At 37.9% G+C, this 18,748-nt stretch overlaps 1 protein-coding gene and 1 long non-coding RNA gene across 2 annotated transcripts; one reads left to right on the top strand and one right to left on the bottom strand.

Annotated features, from left to right (window-relative positions):
- Positions 1 to 1,210: 1,210 nt before the first annotated feature.
- Positions 1,211 to 8,335, bottom strand: LOC106910855 (5-hydroxyisourate hydrolase-like). Its single transcript, XM_088006598.1, has 4 exons — positions 8,238 to 8,335; positions 6,723 to 6,859; positions 6,428 to 6,563; positions 1,211 to 2,187 (listed from the first exon to the last, which is right to left on the bottom strand). Exons 2-4 carry the CDS (start codon positions 6,854 to 6,856, stop codon positions 2,098 to 2,100), a joined length of 360 nt encoding a protein of 119 aa, XP_087862724.1. The 5' UTR covers positions 6,857 to 6,859; positions 8,238 to 8,335; the 3' UTR covers positions 1,211 to 2,097.
- On the top strand, positions 7,157 to 8,546 carry LOC106913699 (uncharacterized). The gene is made up of 3 exons (XR_015763095.1): positions 7,157 to 8,153; positions 8,232 to 8,379; positions 8,459 to 8,546. It is a non-coding gene; the product is annotated as an uncharacterized LOC106913699 (long non-coding RNA).
- The last annotated feature ends 10,202 nt before the right edge of the window (positions 8,547 to 18,748 follow it).

Genomic DNA, 18,748 nt, shown 5'->3' with positions numbered 1-18,748 from the left:
AACTTTACTACGTGATTTAATGCTTTGAAATTGGACCTGTGTCTTTTTAAAAACTCCTATTCTTCCTGAAACTGATTAACAGTTCTACCAGGTGTTTGCTAATTGCTGCTGGCTAGTCTGAAGGAACTGAATGGGTGGATAGTGGGGAAGGTCTGCTCTGTGAGGCGGAAACCTGGAAACCTAGAAGCTGCAACTTTGAGGAGGAGCTGCGCCTTGGAGGCAGGGCTAGGTCTGTCTAGGCCTTTTGCACAGCTGAATGGTTGCCGTGGAGATGAAAGGATTTCTCAAACATGCATGAAAGAGTCAAGACAACATTCCAGGTATGTTTATAATGAGGGAATAACATTATGACATGATGTAAACTTCAAAAAAGTCCATTTTACCTGATACCCTTTAAATAAAGCTAGTTTTCTGTTCTCCCTGAGGAAACCCAGCAGATTGCAGGATTCCCTCTTCCTGAATGAGCATGTAGTGACAGTGGACAATCACTGGCATTGTGTTGTTGTTGCCTTTGTAGTGTAGAGTCACAAGGTTAGGCTCATGAATAATATTCAACATGCCCCAAAAAGAAGCAGCTCACTGACAGCATCCTAGAAATTTCACCCAGAGGATGTTACCCCTTTAAGGTACTTAAGTTAGATATGTATGACATCTGACATGAAATTTAAAGTTTATGAATAATTTATCATATTTAAAAATATACCTAAAAACATTCCTACTAAAAAAGAGTGAGGGAAATAAATCTAATCGGGAGCTGAGGTTACCATAGCAGAAGAGCAAACATAGTAAAACAAAATAACAGCCCTAAGACATGCAGACACTTGGTGAAACAATGCAAAACTCAGGAAGCTCAGCAATGAGAAGAGGACACCACCTCCATGAAACCACCAGCACCACCAACAGCCTTCTGCAACTGGAAAGGAAATAACACAACTAGAGGAGTTACAAACCACCAAACCAAACAGAGGAAAATAGAATAGGCATGTCCCAATGTAATAATTCAACAAAATATATCAAATAGCTGCTTAAAATTAGGAATCAGAACAAATGCCAGCCCAAACAAATAACTAAGTTATATACAAAAATATTCTCAACTTAAGAAAATTGGATGAGCTGCAAACACAAAATCAATAATATAATTATAATAGTATAATAGTAGTATAATAGCCTTACATGCTCATACTGAGCATGTAAGGCAAGGCAAGGCAGTTGTGTGGAGTCTGCGAGGTTGTCTGTGTGGTGGTTGGTGTTTCTCTACCTTACCTTAGGTCTCCACCAGAGGGATCAGTGAAGCTCAGAAGCTGCTGCTCTCCACTAGAGGGCAGTGTCTGTAGGTCTGCTTCTGGACACATGAGGTGGCTCTCAGTCCTTTTGACGCCTGAGTGTCTGTGTTATAACTCAAAGCCCTCTGCCTGCCATACCTCACTTGTGTTTCATGTGTGTCAGAACTGTGTTGATTGGCCTCTCCAAATTGAATGTGTGTGTGCGTGGTTGTTTGTCTCTGCTGGAGATAAGCACTTGGATATTTGCCAAACAAAAACTACCAAAACTGATAATTTCCTAATAAAAAAAAAACGAAAGAAAGAATTTATTCAAAAAGTCAGTTCCAGCTATGTAACTTTATGCTTGTATCTATAAGAAGATCAGCATATAATTACCATACAGGGAGGAAATAAAATAGAAAGAAAAGAAAACATTGCCTCCATGCATGTTGGAGCAACACCTGGGTTCTACATGCTGCAAGCCTTAAACTGACTTGATTTTCTGTCTCAGCTGTACCTCATTTCTGTCGTTTTCTAGGAAACAGGTTGCAGAAGGTTCCTCAAGCCCTCTGAGGATTTTAAATTCTCCAATGCAAATGATCTCAGATCCTGTAGCTCTTCTCTTTTAGTAAACAAAGCTGAAGCATAATCTGTTACACAGTTGATTCATAACTGTGCACACTGTATTTTGTGCTTACATCCGGATTTGCCAAACAAAACGACAACAACAAAGAGGCGGGGATTTCGGGGGACAGAAAAACCTGAATATAGCAAGACACGATATCGCTAAAATACAAATTTGACAGCAGAGAAGGCTGTCTGCCATGTTAGAGCTTCAGTTCCCTCTGTGGGTGCTGTAGGAGAAGGGGCTCATCAGCAGAGGGAGATTAAACTTCTGTGCTGGGTTCTGGATGGTGAACACAGTCTGAAAAAAAAACAAAAAAAAAAAACCCAGAAGTAATAAAAGTAGAGGAAGAATCGATGAATTATAAGACCACTTAGTCAGCTCTGTACAAACAAACCTTCTCATATTGACCTAGTTCTTAAAGGGTATTATGTATTTTCCAGTCACATTGTGCCATTTTATAGCACAGTCATGTAACTATGCTACTACCTTCAGTTAATGTAAAGATGCTCTGTCTCTTTAAGAAGCTTCCATTACAGTCATCATTGATGACTGCCTTTGGAACGTCATCACAACAATGCTGCTTTATTATGCTGTCTACAAACCGAGCTAAGCAGATTCACAGTTGCACCAGGTGTTTGCCAAGTGCTGCTGAAGGAGCTGAGTGTGCAAAGCGTGGACTCCTGAATACACTTAGACACACACACACACATCCAGAAGACTGGACAAGCTTAACATGGCTTCACTCTGGTTACCATGCTCTCCAGTGCTGTTAGAGTCTTTAATGCAGCTCCGTTTTTGAAATTGTTTTATTATAAATCTTTGGCAAATTGATTTTGTCTTAAACATCCCAAACAGGCTGCATTGTTATGATGCCCATCTTTAGAGAAATGTCGTCTGTTTTACTCCTGAATTACTACAAGTAGTAAATTCTTCAAATCAACTGGGCAAATTTTCTCAGGCCCTATGCCAAAAGAAAGAAAGAAAGAAAGAAAGAAAGAAAGAAAGAAAGACAGACAGACAGACAGACAGACAGACAGACAGACAGACAGACAGACAGACAGACAGACAGACAGACAGACAGACAGACAGACAGACAGACAGACAGACAGACAGACAGACAGACAGACAGACAGACAGACAGACAGAAAGAAAGAAAGAAAGAAAGAAAGAAAGAAAGAAAGAAAGAAAGGAAGGAAGGAAGGAAAACACCACTCAGGCTTAATTTTTTATTATTGTTTTGGTCTCTGTTAAAAAACAAAAAGCTTTAGGCAATAGTTTTTTCAACCGAGACGGTTGTGATAGTTCTTCTGAGTCCTTAGCTTTTGGCAGCAAGGAGTTGGTCATATCCCCAGTCTCTGAATAGTTCAGGATTTAAACATTCTTTTAACATTTTTCTAACCACACTCACAAAGTCACAGAATCCTCAATGCTCATCAAAATAAAACACTGAAAACTCAGAACCTCTTTTATTAAATATCAATCCTATCTGGTTTCACAACCAACAGAGGTTAAACAGCTCCATGAGTAATTTCCTCCCAGCATACTGTGACCTTACCATGTCCCCTTGATGAAGTTATCTATCACATGTTGAAAGGTCAGAGTGTCATTGTCTGGGTTGAGGCAATTCATTCTACAGACAGAACTGCACACAGGGAGTTCAATACTTATTTTCCCATTAAATATAAAAATAAAAATTTATACCACAGTAGCTCATCCAAAATGCTGCTACCAGACTGCTGACCAGCTCCAGAACATGGTCTTCCTGTTTGTGAAGGGATAGGTATCGGGCCTATATAAATTTTAGAGTAAACCCTAAAACCCTCAGCATTGAGTTAATAAGCCATCAATGCTGCCAGGCTCAGAACAAAGCAACAGGATGCAACATTTAGTTTCAATACTCCTCTGCTCTGGAATCAACTTCCTGAAATCAAAAGGTCTGCTCTTTTTTTTTTAAATCTAGATTGAAATTAGTATTTTATTTTTGTTTGTTTAAAGCAATTTTACAGACAAGACCAAATTCTATTTTCAGTTTTTTAACAGCTTTATCATTGTAAACTTTAATTTCAATGCCAGTTGTAAATATATATATATATATATATATATATATATATATATATATATATACATACATATATATATATATATATATATATATATATATATATATATATATATATATATATATATATATATCAGTGTTGTGTTCAAGACCACCTAACCCGAGACCAAGACAAGACCAAGACCAGAGTGTATCGAGACCGAGACAAGACCAAGACTTTTAGGGTCCGAGACCAAGTCAAGACCAAGACCAGCGGCCGTGCTACATGACACAATAAAATGTAAAATATGATCGAAATTGCTTCTCAGAGTAATCTGAAAGATCCATATTCCCATAAAAACACCTAGATATTAAATACTTAATACATTTTACCAATATTAAATATTCCATTTCTGTGTTACAATGTGTGATGGTCTCGTGCCATCCCTAAAAACATAACACCCTGGGAATTTGCCCATATTGCTCATATAAGAATCCACCACTGTTGCACCATTAAACATAGCAATTGAGGCAATGCCCTGACGGTAAATAACACTCAACTATGAACACTGACCAAGGAGCAACAAGCAAGAAGTAACCAAACAGAAGGCGCTCATCGTGACTGTTTTCACTCTCTATCCCAGTACATGAAGCCAGGTAGTCTGACACCATGGCAGACATTACAGCTGCCACTTTGAACAAAAACAAAGAGCAATGTGCATGCTCTGCGTGCTCTTTCGTTCTTGTGTTTTAGTTATTTGTTCATTTAAATATCAACGTACATAATTAAATAATGATGCAGTGTACACAGAGCATTACTAGAACAAAGAACGGGTGTTCTGTCAGGTCAGATCGTCATGCTTAGCACGAACTCACGGTGTTCTGTCAGATCAGCATACGTTGTCAGATAGCTCAGACATGCATAAGCTGTCATTACCATATGATTTTATTTAATCAGCAACATAGAATCATGACGTAGATCATCATACACTTGGCTATTAACAGTTGTATGGCATCCAGCTGCAGCCAGACCTACTTTAAATACACTTTGAAACCACGACAAGGCATGTATATCTATCTAGTTATCATATTATGTCATATTATAAACAATTTAATGACTTATTTTCGTCATAACTTGTTGCATATGCTGAACTGACAACTCCACTGACGGTCGGACTTCTTAAGGCGCATGCGCTAGCACGGTACTCACTGCATGTATGCTAGGAACATAGAATCATGACGTAGATCTGTTATTAACAGTTGTATGGCATCCTGACTTAGCGGTTAAGTGAGTTTTACACGGGCGTGTGTTGTAGCTGACTCCAGCTGCAGCCAGACCTGCTTTAAATACACTTTGCAACCATGACAACACATGTATATCTATATAGTTATCATTGAAAACAATTTAATGACTTATTTTCGTCATAACTTGCTGCATATGGTGAACTGACAACTCCTCTGACGGTCGGACTTCTTAATGCGCATGCGCAGGCATGGTACTCTGCACGTATGCTATTCTGACAGCGTATGGTAATCTGATAGAACGGCTCTCAGTGAGTGACACTCCAGTCCTATCTAATAAATAAAGAGCCGTGGAGAAGAATCGACTGTTTCTGAATGTCACATCACTATATTGCAGACTTTTGGACATAGCGTTGTCCTATATATGCGACAAGTCAGTCAACATCTCCCACAATAATTCAGGCAGTGAGTGACTTTTTTCATCACAAATTCTTATGTGTCTCTGTACAGCTAGCTTTGCTAACATCACGTTAACGGAGCTTACCTTCTTTGAGCTACTTTTCTAAGTGACGAAAATAGTTAGATGTTGTCCCCATCGTCTCTGAAAGGAAGCGCTGCTGAGTTAGCTCTGGCCATCGGATTTCTTACTATTTATGCAGCGCTATTATATTACTGACGATTAGACAAACATTTTCTGCCGCTGAGAGAAAACCACTGCGCACGTCCTGGAGCGCTGCGTGCGAGTGAAAGGTGGGGAGGGGGAGGAGGGAGGAGGGAGTAGCGCCGCGTGCGAGTGAAAGGTGGGGAGGGAAGGGGGAGGGAGAGAAACACGTAGTTGCTTGGATTTTAATTGGTGCGTTTTGCATCCACTGAAAACAAAGATGTTAACAAATAAACTGGACAGTATGCTGCACGTTTAGTGATATTTTCACAGTTGCGGTCTCGACTGGTCTTGAAATAAAATGCCGAGTCCTCAGAGCCCGAGACCGAGACAAGACCGAGACCAAATGCGGTCGAGTCCGAGACGAGACCGAGACTATCAGAAAACGGTCTTAAGACCGGACTCGAGACCAAGACCGATCTCGAGTACCACAACACTGATATATATATATATATATATATATATATATATATATATATATATATATATATATATATATATATATATATATATATATATATATATATAAAGGAAGAATTACAAGTGAGAATTATTAAGAATTACTAGTGAGTAATGTGAATCTCATTGGATCTCACCTCTACATAAGGGTAGAATGATGTCTTTCCCAGTCTCTCCCAATATAAACCAGTCTCAAAACGCAGCTTGTACATGCCAGGGATGAAAGCTTCCTGACTGATCAGTCCTGGGCAGCAGCCATCTTCATTTGTTGTCCTGAAAGATGAGATGGAAATCTTAAGTAAAATCAATAATATGACATTTCTAACACCAAATGTAGTTCAAACAATACAACTGCTTTGAATTAAATGGAGCAACAAAAGAAAGTCTTAAATTAAACTAATTTTCAAAGAGATAAACACAATAAAATCCTACCCAACACCGATCATAGTCCAAATCATCAGGTTGGTGTCAAGTCGATGCAAGCTCAGGGCGATCTTGGCGCCTGGGACTCCATCACTTGTGTTCACCACGTAAGTGGTCAGAGGGCTGGACTCTGCTCCTGCCATGTTCTGATGGAAACATGTGCCCAGGTCAGTTCATTTTGGTTTTAGTCAGAACACCAGCAGCAGCGTTCTGAGGATTGACCTGTGAAGACACTGTTGCAGTAAGATAAACGCATGGATGAGTATCTCTAGATCTTGCTGAGCCATTAGTCCTTTAATCCTAGAAAGCTTGACCTAAACTTCAGCCTGATCTCTAGTTTCCATCAGTAATAATTGAAGCTGTACGTTGATTCTAGATCGTCCAAAGATAAAAATTTCTGTTTTGTTTCTGTTCAGCTGAAGAAAGCTATGGCACATGCATGTGTTGCTTTGTTCTTTGTTCAGAGCTTGGATGGGTTTGGAGTCACCTGGTGGGATTGTAATGTGTAGAGCTGTGTATCAAATAGATAGTTGAGGTAACTAATCACATTACTTATTATAATCGGAGGATTACTATCATATTCATGGGACTTCTGCCAGCTCAGATGAAAGGTTACCTACTACAAGGCCGGCCCGAGGCATAAGCGAACTAAGCGGCCGCTTAGGTCCCCAGGGCCACTAGGGGGCCCCCTAAGTGGAACTGATTTTTTTTTTTGTTTTAGTAATGATAGTAATGATTTTCTTTAGACAAGGGTCTAAAGAAAATGGATGGATAATATATATTTGATAATGTATGTAGAAGTCTTTTTTATATGGACAAAAATAAAGATTAAAAAATAAGTTGCTCTTGGGGGTCCCCCGGTGGCCGCGGTACGTACCGCACTACACGGTGTCGCGCTGCAATGAGCAGAGCGCATCCAAAGCTCCGGTGGAAGATAAGTTAGCAAAACAATGTCGCAAAAAAGGACTTATCCTTAAGGGAGAGAGAAAAGAAAGAGGAAGAAAATGAAAGAAGAGAGAATAGAATAAAGACAAGATAAAGGTATGTTTTTCTTGGTAATGTAATATTTATCAGAAAGATTTGTGGAGCTACTATTAGAAACTTAGCGACCTGGAACGGTCCAGTTCAACAGCCAAACATTTATGCTACAATGTTTATTTTTGTGTGAAACTGAGTTTTAACTTTAAATGAGTTGATTTTCATGGTTGGCTCTGTATATTTCTTGTCAGGATCGGTGGTTTGTTTTTTTTCTTTTTTGTTGTTGTTTGGAAGCCTGCTGCTTCCCACTTCCTCCACCAGATGCCGCCGAGGAGCAGAGCCCCTGGAGAAAGCGCGTGGTCGAACCCAGAGACACACCTGTGGCGCATTATCTGACAGATGCTGTGGATATTTAAGAAGCGACGAGCTGACACTTCTTTGCCTGAGTGTTTGTTTACCTCGGTAACAATTCGTTCCAGAGAAAGGCCCTCTGAGCATTTTCCCCGAGATAATCGCGTCCTGTGTTTTTCCTCTTGTCAGGTTTACCTGGATTCCTCCGGAGTTCCTCGAGAAAGAGTTTCCCGTGGTTTTATCCCGGACCGCTGTCAGCCGCCAGCAAGACTTAACTGTCCACCCACCAACAGTTCATCGCCTCTCCAAGCCGCCCCTGGATCCTTCTCTGCTCCTAGTAAGCCTCTCCTCTCAGTATATCCATTCATCCACCCCCCTGGATTCGCTGATTACTAACCGCTTCCTCTCGTTGACAGTGGCTGAACTGGTTATCCATTCCAGACTCCTGCTCCGTGTTTTTCTCCTACAGCTTTCCCGCCTTCAAATAAACTATTGTTGTTTGTACACGCGTCTCCTGGTTGTGTTCGTGCATGTGGGTTCGTAAACTGGAACCAAACATGACATTTCTGAGGTATTTTTGGCTTCAAAACGCCGAGTTTGATAATTAAAACTTCTCAATGTTTGACATTGTCTAGCAAAATGTTTTTACATAAGGCTACATGCCAACTACATTAATACCAATGATATTAATGTCAATTATTAGTTGGCAATAATATATCAGTGATTCTTGAGAATAGGGACAAAACAGGTCCTATGGATAAAAGCACAAAATTTGAATAAAATATACACAAAATATATATTTTTTCAAATATCTGACTCAACTAACCTGGGTCATGTGAGCACAACAATGTATATTTTCCTGGTGTTTGCTGAATATTTTATTTTAAACATTGTAGTTGTGCATGTAAAAGCCCTTGTCCAGAAGCAGAACTCAATACATAATAGTTTAAAATAATTAAATAAATACTAAAATTATATATTGTGACAATTAAGTATAAGTAGTCATATAAATAAATATAAAAGTATCAAATTGAATTAAAAATCATGTTTATATATTTTCCAATTCCATTTAAATTTGTCCCTAGTTTTTGTCAACACTGTCAGAAATGAAAAGAATGTAAAAAAATCAGGCATTATTGGGGGGCACCAGAACTTCTGAGGACCCCATGACCTCTTCCTTTCTCTTCCTTTGCTAAGAGGGCTAGTTAGCTCTGGTTAGCTTATGTTATTCTTTAGTTTTTTCTTCTGTTTTATTCCTAAGTTGCTTGTCACAACCATGATGTGTCAACACCATAACTGACAATTTACAAAACTTTGATGAAATTTTGTGAAATAAAAGCTTAATTTTGGTATACTGTAAAGATTTCATGGACCTGATGAGCTACAATATGGCCTCCTTCAGAATAACATCATATAAATTGAGGTAGCTTGGCTTTTTTTCAACTCCGTCAGATGTCAACTCCATCAGTTTTTCTGACTCTTTCAGTGAAATTGTCAAATCTCACTTAAATGTGCAATTAATTCATTTTAATGTATTTTACATGAATTGCATTACTTCACATGTACCAAGTTTTTCATTTTATTCACTAGTTTGTCACCACCTTCAGTTCTGTGTCAACTCCGTCATGCACTGTCAACTCCATCAGATGGCCTTTTTGTTGTTTTTGGTTTTAAATAAAATTTATTTTGTTTCTTGAGAAGCATTTATCTGTAAAATGAGTAAAAAAAAATATCACTAATAGGGTCATTAAAAATTAGTTTTTATTTATTTTTGTCAGATGGTGATGACAACGTTCTAGGTCAGGTCGATTAAAAATGTAATTTAAAAAAAAAACGTTGCAACTGGGAGCCTGCACCATAGCATCTTTACATTTCCTAAACATTATTTGTCATATGTGCCTACATAAGGTTGAGAAATAAAAAAAATTATGGGAAAATTAAAACCCATTTTGTCCCTATTCTCAAGAATCACTGATATATTGCCAACTAAGCTGTAGTTGGCAATATATATTAGTTTGCTGCTGAGTATAAAAATGTATGTCTAAAACAAACAGTATTTTTTTACATCAATTTATAAGTTATGTGAAACTTCTCCAATTAAAATTGTTTGAAGGCTCAGAGTTAGCTCAGTACCAGACCACATTCTCAGGTGAGAAAGACTCTCCTGGTATAAATTATTGTAATTACACCTAACAGAAATTAATTTAATCATAGAATGTCATGACTGTGTGTAGGGCTGCACCAATTTAAATTTTCTGGCCGATCGCGGATTACCGATCTTTAAAAAGCTTTACCTGTCAATTTAGATTTTTCTCGATACCAATTTATTTTTGTCTGAAATGTTGCTAAATGTAGCAAGAAAATCACTGAGTTGGCAACAGTGGGGTGAATATTGTAACTGGAAATGTGCAGACGTGGTGGGCCGGTCTGTCAGTTAAACTTCTCACTGTAGAGCAGAAGAGGACAGAAGCTGATTTATAAACCTTTGCTGAGGTGGATAATGTCAACTTCACATGTAAGCATTGGCCGATCACCCATCCCCCAAAGTTAAGGAAATCGGCGCCGATAAATGGGCCAACACATTATACGTTCATACTGGATATAATGCAAACATCACTGTCAGAGATGCAATAAGTTTAGCAGGTTTTTGAATGATCTAACAGTCTGACTGTTGATTGCAGCCAGTCTACAATATCAGCAAAACTAGAGGGCCCCGAAACCAAATTTCACTTAGGGCCCCATGACAGCTTGGGCCGGGCCTGACCTACTGACACAAAGAAGTCTCTGTTCTTCAGGTAAGATCAGAACAAGTCAAGTCCTGTATCTTTCTCCGGTCACTTTAATAATTTTTCATGGAGTTTGCAGTGTCAAATCCTGCACTTAAAGTCCAACTGTACCAGCAGTGCCGGTCCAGCACTGTGGTTTTTCCACAGTCCATACTGATATCATTGAAAAATTTCAAAAGAATCTTTCTAAGAGAATATTTATTTAAGTGAATTTGCAGATCTCCTAATTTGTTGAAATTGATACAATTAACAATGGTTAAAAATTAATTTGGATTCTCAGGTGTTATTGGCATCTGAACATAAGTTTGGACATTAACATCAAAAAAGCAGCAGAGTTAGCTAAAAATGCAACCTCAGACAAAAATCAAACAGAAGTTAAATGCATGTTCATCTTCACTACTTATTAATGGGACATTAGCAAACCTCTGACATAGTATTATTTCTGGACATTCCAGTGACTTTATAAGGTTTAAGCTAAAATAAACATTTAGAAATTCAAAATGTTATGGGTTGTAACAGAAGTCTTACCTGCTGAGCAAACTTCCTCTCTGCAGCAGCAATTTCTATCTGATCCCAAAAGACATCACACCATTGGTGTAATGAATTACCTCTCGCCTGCTGCTTGCAGACACAAAGCATACATAGCAAACAGTCTTGGTGTCAAAGGTTGTCCTGAGTCTCATGAATCATTATAACCAGTCTAAAAGTGCAGATTTCCCCCAGTCAGCAAGGTAGGATCCACTTGTTGATTAAGACTTTTCAAATCTGCCCACTGATAAAGTCTGATGTAATTTAAACATCACCAAGCAAATATTAAAGTGTGCATGATAATGTCTGGTTTTCTTTTTTCTCTGAAGTAAAAATAATTTCACAGTTCAGTTTTCTATACAAAAGTCTTCTCAGTTTCTATGCTCATTGTAAACATAGCATAGTTAGAAATGATTACAGTTTTGGGGGCTGAAATGTGCCAGTCAAGATCTTTACCTTTTTGTCTGTTCTAACTCAAATTAAACTGCTTACACCAGAGTTGGTGTGCCTAAAATATAAGCGAAAAATTCTTAAGAAACCATTTAAATGGGTTTGATGTCTCACTGTTCCTTCTTTATATCATTACTAAGGGTTGCTCTTTGCTTTGGATCGTCACTCACTTTTCCTCTCTATGTTGCTGCTGCTCGTGTTATCAGTGAGGCCCTCAGTCATGCGTTTCCAGTATCAGATTTCCCAGTCTCTTGTTTTGTAGTTTGACTAAACATTTTCTAATTATGACATGTTTAGGCAGCAGCTGTTGGGTCCAGGCTACTAAAGACAACCTCTTATTTTTGATGACAAAACATGTAAAAAGTGACTTCTATCAAAAAATGTAAACACATATTAAGCATTTTTTCATATAAAATACATTTACATCCCCATTTGTGAAAATGTTATTTTTATGAGTATGTTGTCTTCATGCTCTACTAATTTCCTGAAAAACATGATGCAAGTAATTTTCCCAGTCATAAAACCATAAAATTTGCTCAGTGACTCTTAAACCCAGAAAGTATTATGTGGCCCTGTATGCAGCTGTGGAAACATAATGAAAGAAGCCTGATTAAAAAAATGTGTGATAAGGAGGAACTACTGGCTACTCCAAAAGTATAACTTCATGATTTTTAATCTGAGAGATCAAGTTTTAGCGTGATAAATATTGCTGCCATTTTATTTTCTGGAACCCAGTCGGTGTCAGATTCAAAAAACAAAGTACCAAACAAAAATAAGACAAATTATTATGTTTAATCTAAAACCAGATACATTCTGACAGAATTAAATTCAATGTAATTCAGTTTATGTCAGCACACCAGGCTGCTTTGGTATTTCTGTTTGCTTTTCTACTTTTTTGTTCCATTATTATGCTAATTTATTTAGGCTATTTGATGTGTTTGGTTCTCTCAGCCTGCCTTCTGCTCTCTCCCACAGCTCCATCCAGTTTAAGCTGCTTTATTGAGAACTTCACATCACATGAACTGACTTTTTACATCAGAACCGTATCATCCTGTATATTTTATCTAAGGGAGCCGTACTGTGGGTGTAACTAAAATAACACCCAGGACATTTCCCTTTTTTCAAACACCAAACTAACAAAGATTTTAGATGTAGATGATTCAATACCAAATCAATGAAATTATTCCACTTTTACGGAGCCCTCCAGGCGACATGGGGATTTTTTGCGTTCTCTCGCAATAATCTACTGATCAGTTCATCCCTGCCAGTGTGCCTAGGTGGGCCCCCATGTGGGGGAAAGGAGGGCTGACATATGGGTCCCATATGGGTTTGTCCGCGGGTTCCACGGTGACCCCCCATGGGTTTGCCCATGTAGGGCCACAGCCTACGTAGGCCCTACATGGGCCCTAAATGGGTCTATGGACATAATATAAGAGTAGACCCCGCATTGGCTGCTCCGGCGCAGGAAATACGGCGGCCATCTTGGAGCGGTCGTCCCTCCTACTTTGCTCAACCAAAACAGCAGAAGATGCCTCAGCACTGAGGGATATTGTTATTCGGATCGATGGACTAATGATGTGAGGGCTCGACAGACAACATTTCACAAGTAAGATGGACATATTATTGTGTATTATTTTGTGATTAGAATATTACTTTACTGTATTTATGTCCACCGGCGAGATACCAGCTAATATTAGCTACAGTGCTTGGTGTAATACCGGGGTTCAGCCCCGCTATGAAGGCTAACAGATTCCGTAAATCTAAAAAATTAATTATTCTCTAACATTGACTTAGATTATCTGACACAAGAGCCTATATTAGAAATGAAACAATGTAACACATATTATAAAACTTATATTAAGTGTTATAACATTCACCAGCAAAGTTTACACAGGTGGTAAAGACTATTATGTTCTTTCACTCTGTCAAAAGTAAGATACATCCCAAATCTTCCGCTTTTGTTTTGAAGGTTTCCTAAAGACACGATGTGAGGAAGAAGTGGGAGATATCTTTAAAAGAGACAGATTCACTGCAGTGTCATGATTGAATGTATTATGTTTATGTCCACTAGGTGGCAAGCATGAGTTCACGTGAATGTATAAATGTAGAGAATGGAACAATAGAAGTAGATGTGACACACCTGTGAACAAGCCGTGTGAACAGACCTCTAAAAGATGCTTTAATAAAAGTATCTGAGCATTATACAACGTCTGGTCTTTATCAAGCACGAATACAACATGGTGTCAGGAGTCAACTAAGAGCCGACCATGGAGCTGAAACCACCGGAGAGCTTGAAGCTGACGGGAAACGTTGATGAGAAATGGCGTGCTTTCAAACAACGCTTTCAACTATATGTCGCCGCAATGGGATTGGAGACAAAGCCAGAGCCAAGAAAGGTAGCGATGCTGCTGACCATAGCGGGAGCGCAGGCTTTGGAAGTCTACAACACATTTGTGTTTGATGAAGCAGAAGACAAAGACAAGTTGGATGTTGTGCTGAGTAAATTTGATGCTCACTGTTCACCCAAGAAGAATGAATGCTATGAGAGATACGCGTTTCATTCCTGAATGCAGACCCAGCATGAACCCTTCGATAACTTTCTAACAGATTTGAAAGTAAAAGCTCAGTCATGCAATTTTGGCCTGCTGAAGGACTCGATGGTCAGAGATCAGATCGTCTTTGGAGTACATGATGGGAAGCTCAGAGAAAGACTGCTGAGAGAAGTGGAACTGACCCTGGAAACAGCTGTAAAGATGTGCTGGGCAAGCGAACTGTCTCTACAGCAAGTGAGGACATTTTCTGAACTTTCAACAGGAACTACTTCACAGTTCAGTGACGGAGCAGTGGCAGTGGGAGCGGTGTCCTGCCAGAAGAAACGCCATGCTCAGACGAGGCAGCTGCAAGAGGAAGCCATTATCAGCTGTAAGCGCTGTGGCTCACGGCACAAAGTGAGACAATGTCCTGCTTATGGTAAGCAGTGTTTAAATTGCCGTGGAAAGAATCATTTTGCAAAACAATGCTTTATGAAGAGGAAAGAAGAAAAGAGGAATCGTGTAAACTTAGTAGATGAAACTGACTTAAGTGACACATTCTTTATTGGTGTTGTGAATTGTGAAAATGAGTCAGAAAAAGTGAAATGTGTTGACAGAGATGTTAAATGGACAATTCCTTTGTTGATCAATGGAACTTTTTAATGTGTTAAATATAGCTATGTGGTAACTGTTTCATGCAGTATATGTTGTTCTTTGATAGGATTCTTTTTGTAACAATCTTACTTTAAAGAAAGGAGGATGTCATGATTGAATGTATTATGTTTATGTCCACTAGGTGGCAAGCATGAGTTCACGTGAATGTATAAATGTAGAGAATGGAACAATAGAAGTAGATGTGACACACCTGTGAACAAGCCGTGTGAACAGACCTCTAAAAGATGCTTTAATAAAAGTATCTGAGCATTATACAACGTCTGGTCTTTATCAAGCACGAATACAACACACAGCACGGATGAATCTCACATCGGATTTTGGACTCAATCTCAGCTGCTGAATCTCTCTGAAGCTAGAACTCGTCGGCTGAAAAACATATACATATATCTATATATATATATGTATGTATGTATGTATATACATACATACATATAAACATGTATCCAATATATATTATTCAGTATTAATCATTATTTATTTGTGTCATTATTAATCATTATTTATTTGTGTTTGTATAGTTATATAAATATGTATATATATTATAAAGCCTACTGAGTTTTGCTTAAAATTAAAAAAAAAATTAAATCAAACATTTTGGACTCATGAAGTTAACTTTCTTTTTTGCAAAACAAACTTATTTGCGCTTGTCAGAAATCTTTTCTTGCTATTCTAAGTTTTTGTTTGTGACTCAAAGTTTTGCTTGTGATTCTCACATGATACCGTGGGCAGGACCTAAAATCACAACAAAAGATTTCTGATGTGTGCAAATAAAAGTTTGTTTGGTAAAAATTAGTTATTTAATTTTAAAAAAAGTATTTTAAACAACTTTTTTTAAAGAAATCATTACAATTCCAAAAGTTTTGATTACAATTTTATTTTACTTAACTGAGGTTAGTTTTTTTTTTTTTTTTTTTTCCCCATTGAATAATTGGGAAACAAATTTAACTTTATACTCTGCGAACCAGACCCTAAACTTAAAGTCTGGGTTGAGTTTTTTCCCCTTCATTAATGACACACACACATTATGTCTATCATGGTAATTCAGGGTGTGTTATTTTTAATTCTAAATGAATATCCTTGTTGGACTTTTATTTAAGTGCTATGTTTACCTAAAGCTAGAATAAATGCAATGTACATTATGCAGCAAAGGAAATTAGAAGATCTGACATATATCCATTATGGAGATGATAAGTTTTGGACGGGCGATGTGCCTCGTACACAGGGAAGAAGCTTTTTTGTTGTCTAGCTTTGCTAGCAAAGTCGTTAGCTAGCAGCTAGCTAATAGCACAACAACAACAGCCTAATGTCTGTATGATGAAAATACCGAATCGATAGATAAGAACAGTTTTTCCTCACCTGGCTGTCTCCTCCAACTCAGTCGTTCTTCAGAGAAAGGCGGACGCAGAGGCCTGTCAGTGTCTGTTGTATTTCATTACCTCTCTGCTTAAACCGCTACTCCGTGCTGAAGCAGAAACGATACTTCAACGTTTTCCGTTATCTGACAAGTACCAAGTCTACTCCACTTTATTCACCAAAAACGGTTTTTTAATTCACCAAAAACTGTTCTGTAATCTGGAACGTTCGCTACCTTGAGCTCCAGTTAACCGCCTTATCTCACTGCGCGAGAGGCAACTGCGTCATGAGTCACGGGCAAAAGGTCAAAGGTAACAAGGTGACCGGCTTATTATGTTGTACAACCCCCCCAAAAAAAGCAAATAATTTTAGTACATGTTTTTATGTGTCAGAAGAGGGCTTAGGAAATAATAATAGCAAAAAAAATAAAAAAATAATAATTTGACCAAAAGGGCACTTGGTGGCAAGGAGCAAAAAGGGCAGGTGCTCAAGCACCCCCAGCTGCCCCCTCTGCACGTGCCTGAGTGAGTGGAGTGGTGGACCGCTCCAAGATGGCCGCTCTAAATCTCGTCAGCGACAATAGGCGAGAGCGGTCCATGAGGCGTTTATTCTTACATTATGTCTATGATCATAGATATAATATAAGGATAGACGCGGTACACCACTCCACTCAGCGTTATGTGTTTAGCAGGCACAATGACGTATCAGCGCATTTAATCGATCATAACACACTTTTTTGTTACTGTAAACCATATTCAAACATCTATCAAAGCTACATTTATAAACAATTGTATTTTTAAGTATGTTTTTAATACATAGTTCATCATATTTAAATATGCTTAGTGGCTATAACAATAGAATAGGAATGGAATATTCTGATATGGATATATGAAGAGCATATTACAAAGCACACAGCCGTTCATAATTTATTTAATAAATTATTAAGTAATATCAATATATATTTATATAACTATACAAACACTAATAAATAAAGATTAATGGCACAAATAAATAATGATTAACAATGACACAAATAAATAATGATTAATACTGAATAATATATATTGAATACATGTTTATATGTATGTATGTGTGTACATACATATATATAGATATGTATATGTTTTTCAGCCGACGAGTTGTAGCTTCAGAGTGATTCAGCAGCTGAGATTGAGTCCAAAATCCGAGATTCATCCGTGCTGCAGTGAATCCATCTCTCTTTAAAGATATCTCCCTCTTCTTCCTCACATCGTGTCTTTAGGAAACTTTCAAAACAAAAACGGAAGATTTAGGATGTATCTTACTTTTGACAGAGTGAAAGAATATAAATAATAGTCTTTACCACCTGTGTAAACTTTGCCGGTGAATGTTATAACATAAGTTTTACCATATGTGTTATATTGTTTCATTTCTAATATAGGCCCTTGTGTCAGATAATCTAAGTCAATGTTAGAGAATAATTAATTTTTTTAGATTTACGGAATCTCAGTTAGCCTTCATAGCGGGGCTGAACCCCGGTATTACACCAAGCACTGTAGCTAATATTAGCTGGTATCTCGCCGGTGGACATAAATACAGTAAAGTAATATTCTAATCACAATATACACAATAATATGTCCATCTTACTTGTGAAATGTTGTTTGTGGAGCCTTCACATCAATAATCCATAGATCCGAATAATAATATCCCTCAGTGCTGAGGCATCTTCTGCTGTTTTGATTGAGCAAAGTAGGAGGGTATACCGCTCCAAGATGGCCGCCGTATTTCCTGCGCCGGAGCGGCCAATGCGGGGTCTACTCTTATATTATGTCTATGTCTATGATTATGTCTATGCGGGCACATAGACATAAATACGTACACGCCTCATGGAGCGGGTCGGCCCGTTGCTGCGATACGTAACAGCAACGGGCACACATTCCGCCATATTGAATGTGGAATATGTGCCAGTAAGCTAATACAGGTAAATGGACCGAACTTAAGAAATTGCCGTTCGACAAAGTATTTTGAGTTAATTCCTGTCACTGACACATTTTCTCACACACACTAATATATTTGGCAATCAAAGAAATGACTAAAGACAGCGTTTCTAACTTTTGATGTGATTATTTAATTGTTTTGGTGCATTTCTGAATAAAGAGCACAATGTTTTTATTTGATAGAAATGATTCTGATCATTTTTATATTAACATTGATGAACAGACACACTTTTACAGTGTTTAAAGAACATATTTACATAATTCCATAATTTAATGTACATTTAACGTTTCAAGACAAGAAACAAATAACTTTCTTGTATTTATTTTTTATACATTGAGAAATGACTTTTGATTTATAAATCAGTCATTTTCAAACATTAAGCTACATATTTTTCTTACTTTTTTCC

The sequence above is a fragment of the Poecilia mexicana genome, unplaced genomic scaffold, assembly GCF_051168715.1.
Source record: "Poecilia mexicana isolate PSO_F unplaced genomic scaffold, ASM5116871v1 scaffold_6, whole genome shotgun sequence".
In the NCBI taxonomy this organism is placed as follows: Eukaryota; Metazoa; Chordata; class Actinopteri; order Cyprinodontiformes; family Poeciliidae; genus Poecilia; species Poecilia mexicana.
Note: the sequence above shows the minus strand (reverse complement) of the source record. Positions and strands in the feature narration are given on the sequence as shown.

Coding starts and splice junctions, on each gene's coding strand:
- LOC106910855 (XM_088006598.1), bottom strand. CDS start 6,856: ATGGCAGGAGCAGAGTCCAGCCCTCTGACCACTTACGTGGTGAACACA. Junction 6,564..6,722: donor TGGACTATGATCGGTGTTGG/GTAGGATTTTAT, acceptor CTCATCTTTCAG/GACAACAAATGAAGATGGCT. Junction 2,188..6,427: donor CATTCTACCCTTATGTAGAG/GTGAGATCCAAT, acceptor TTTTTTTTTCAG/ACTGTGTTCACCATCCAGAA.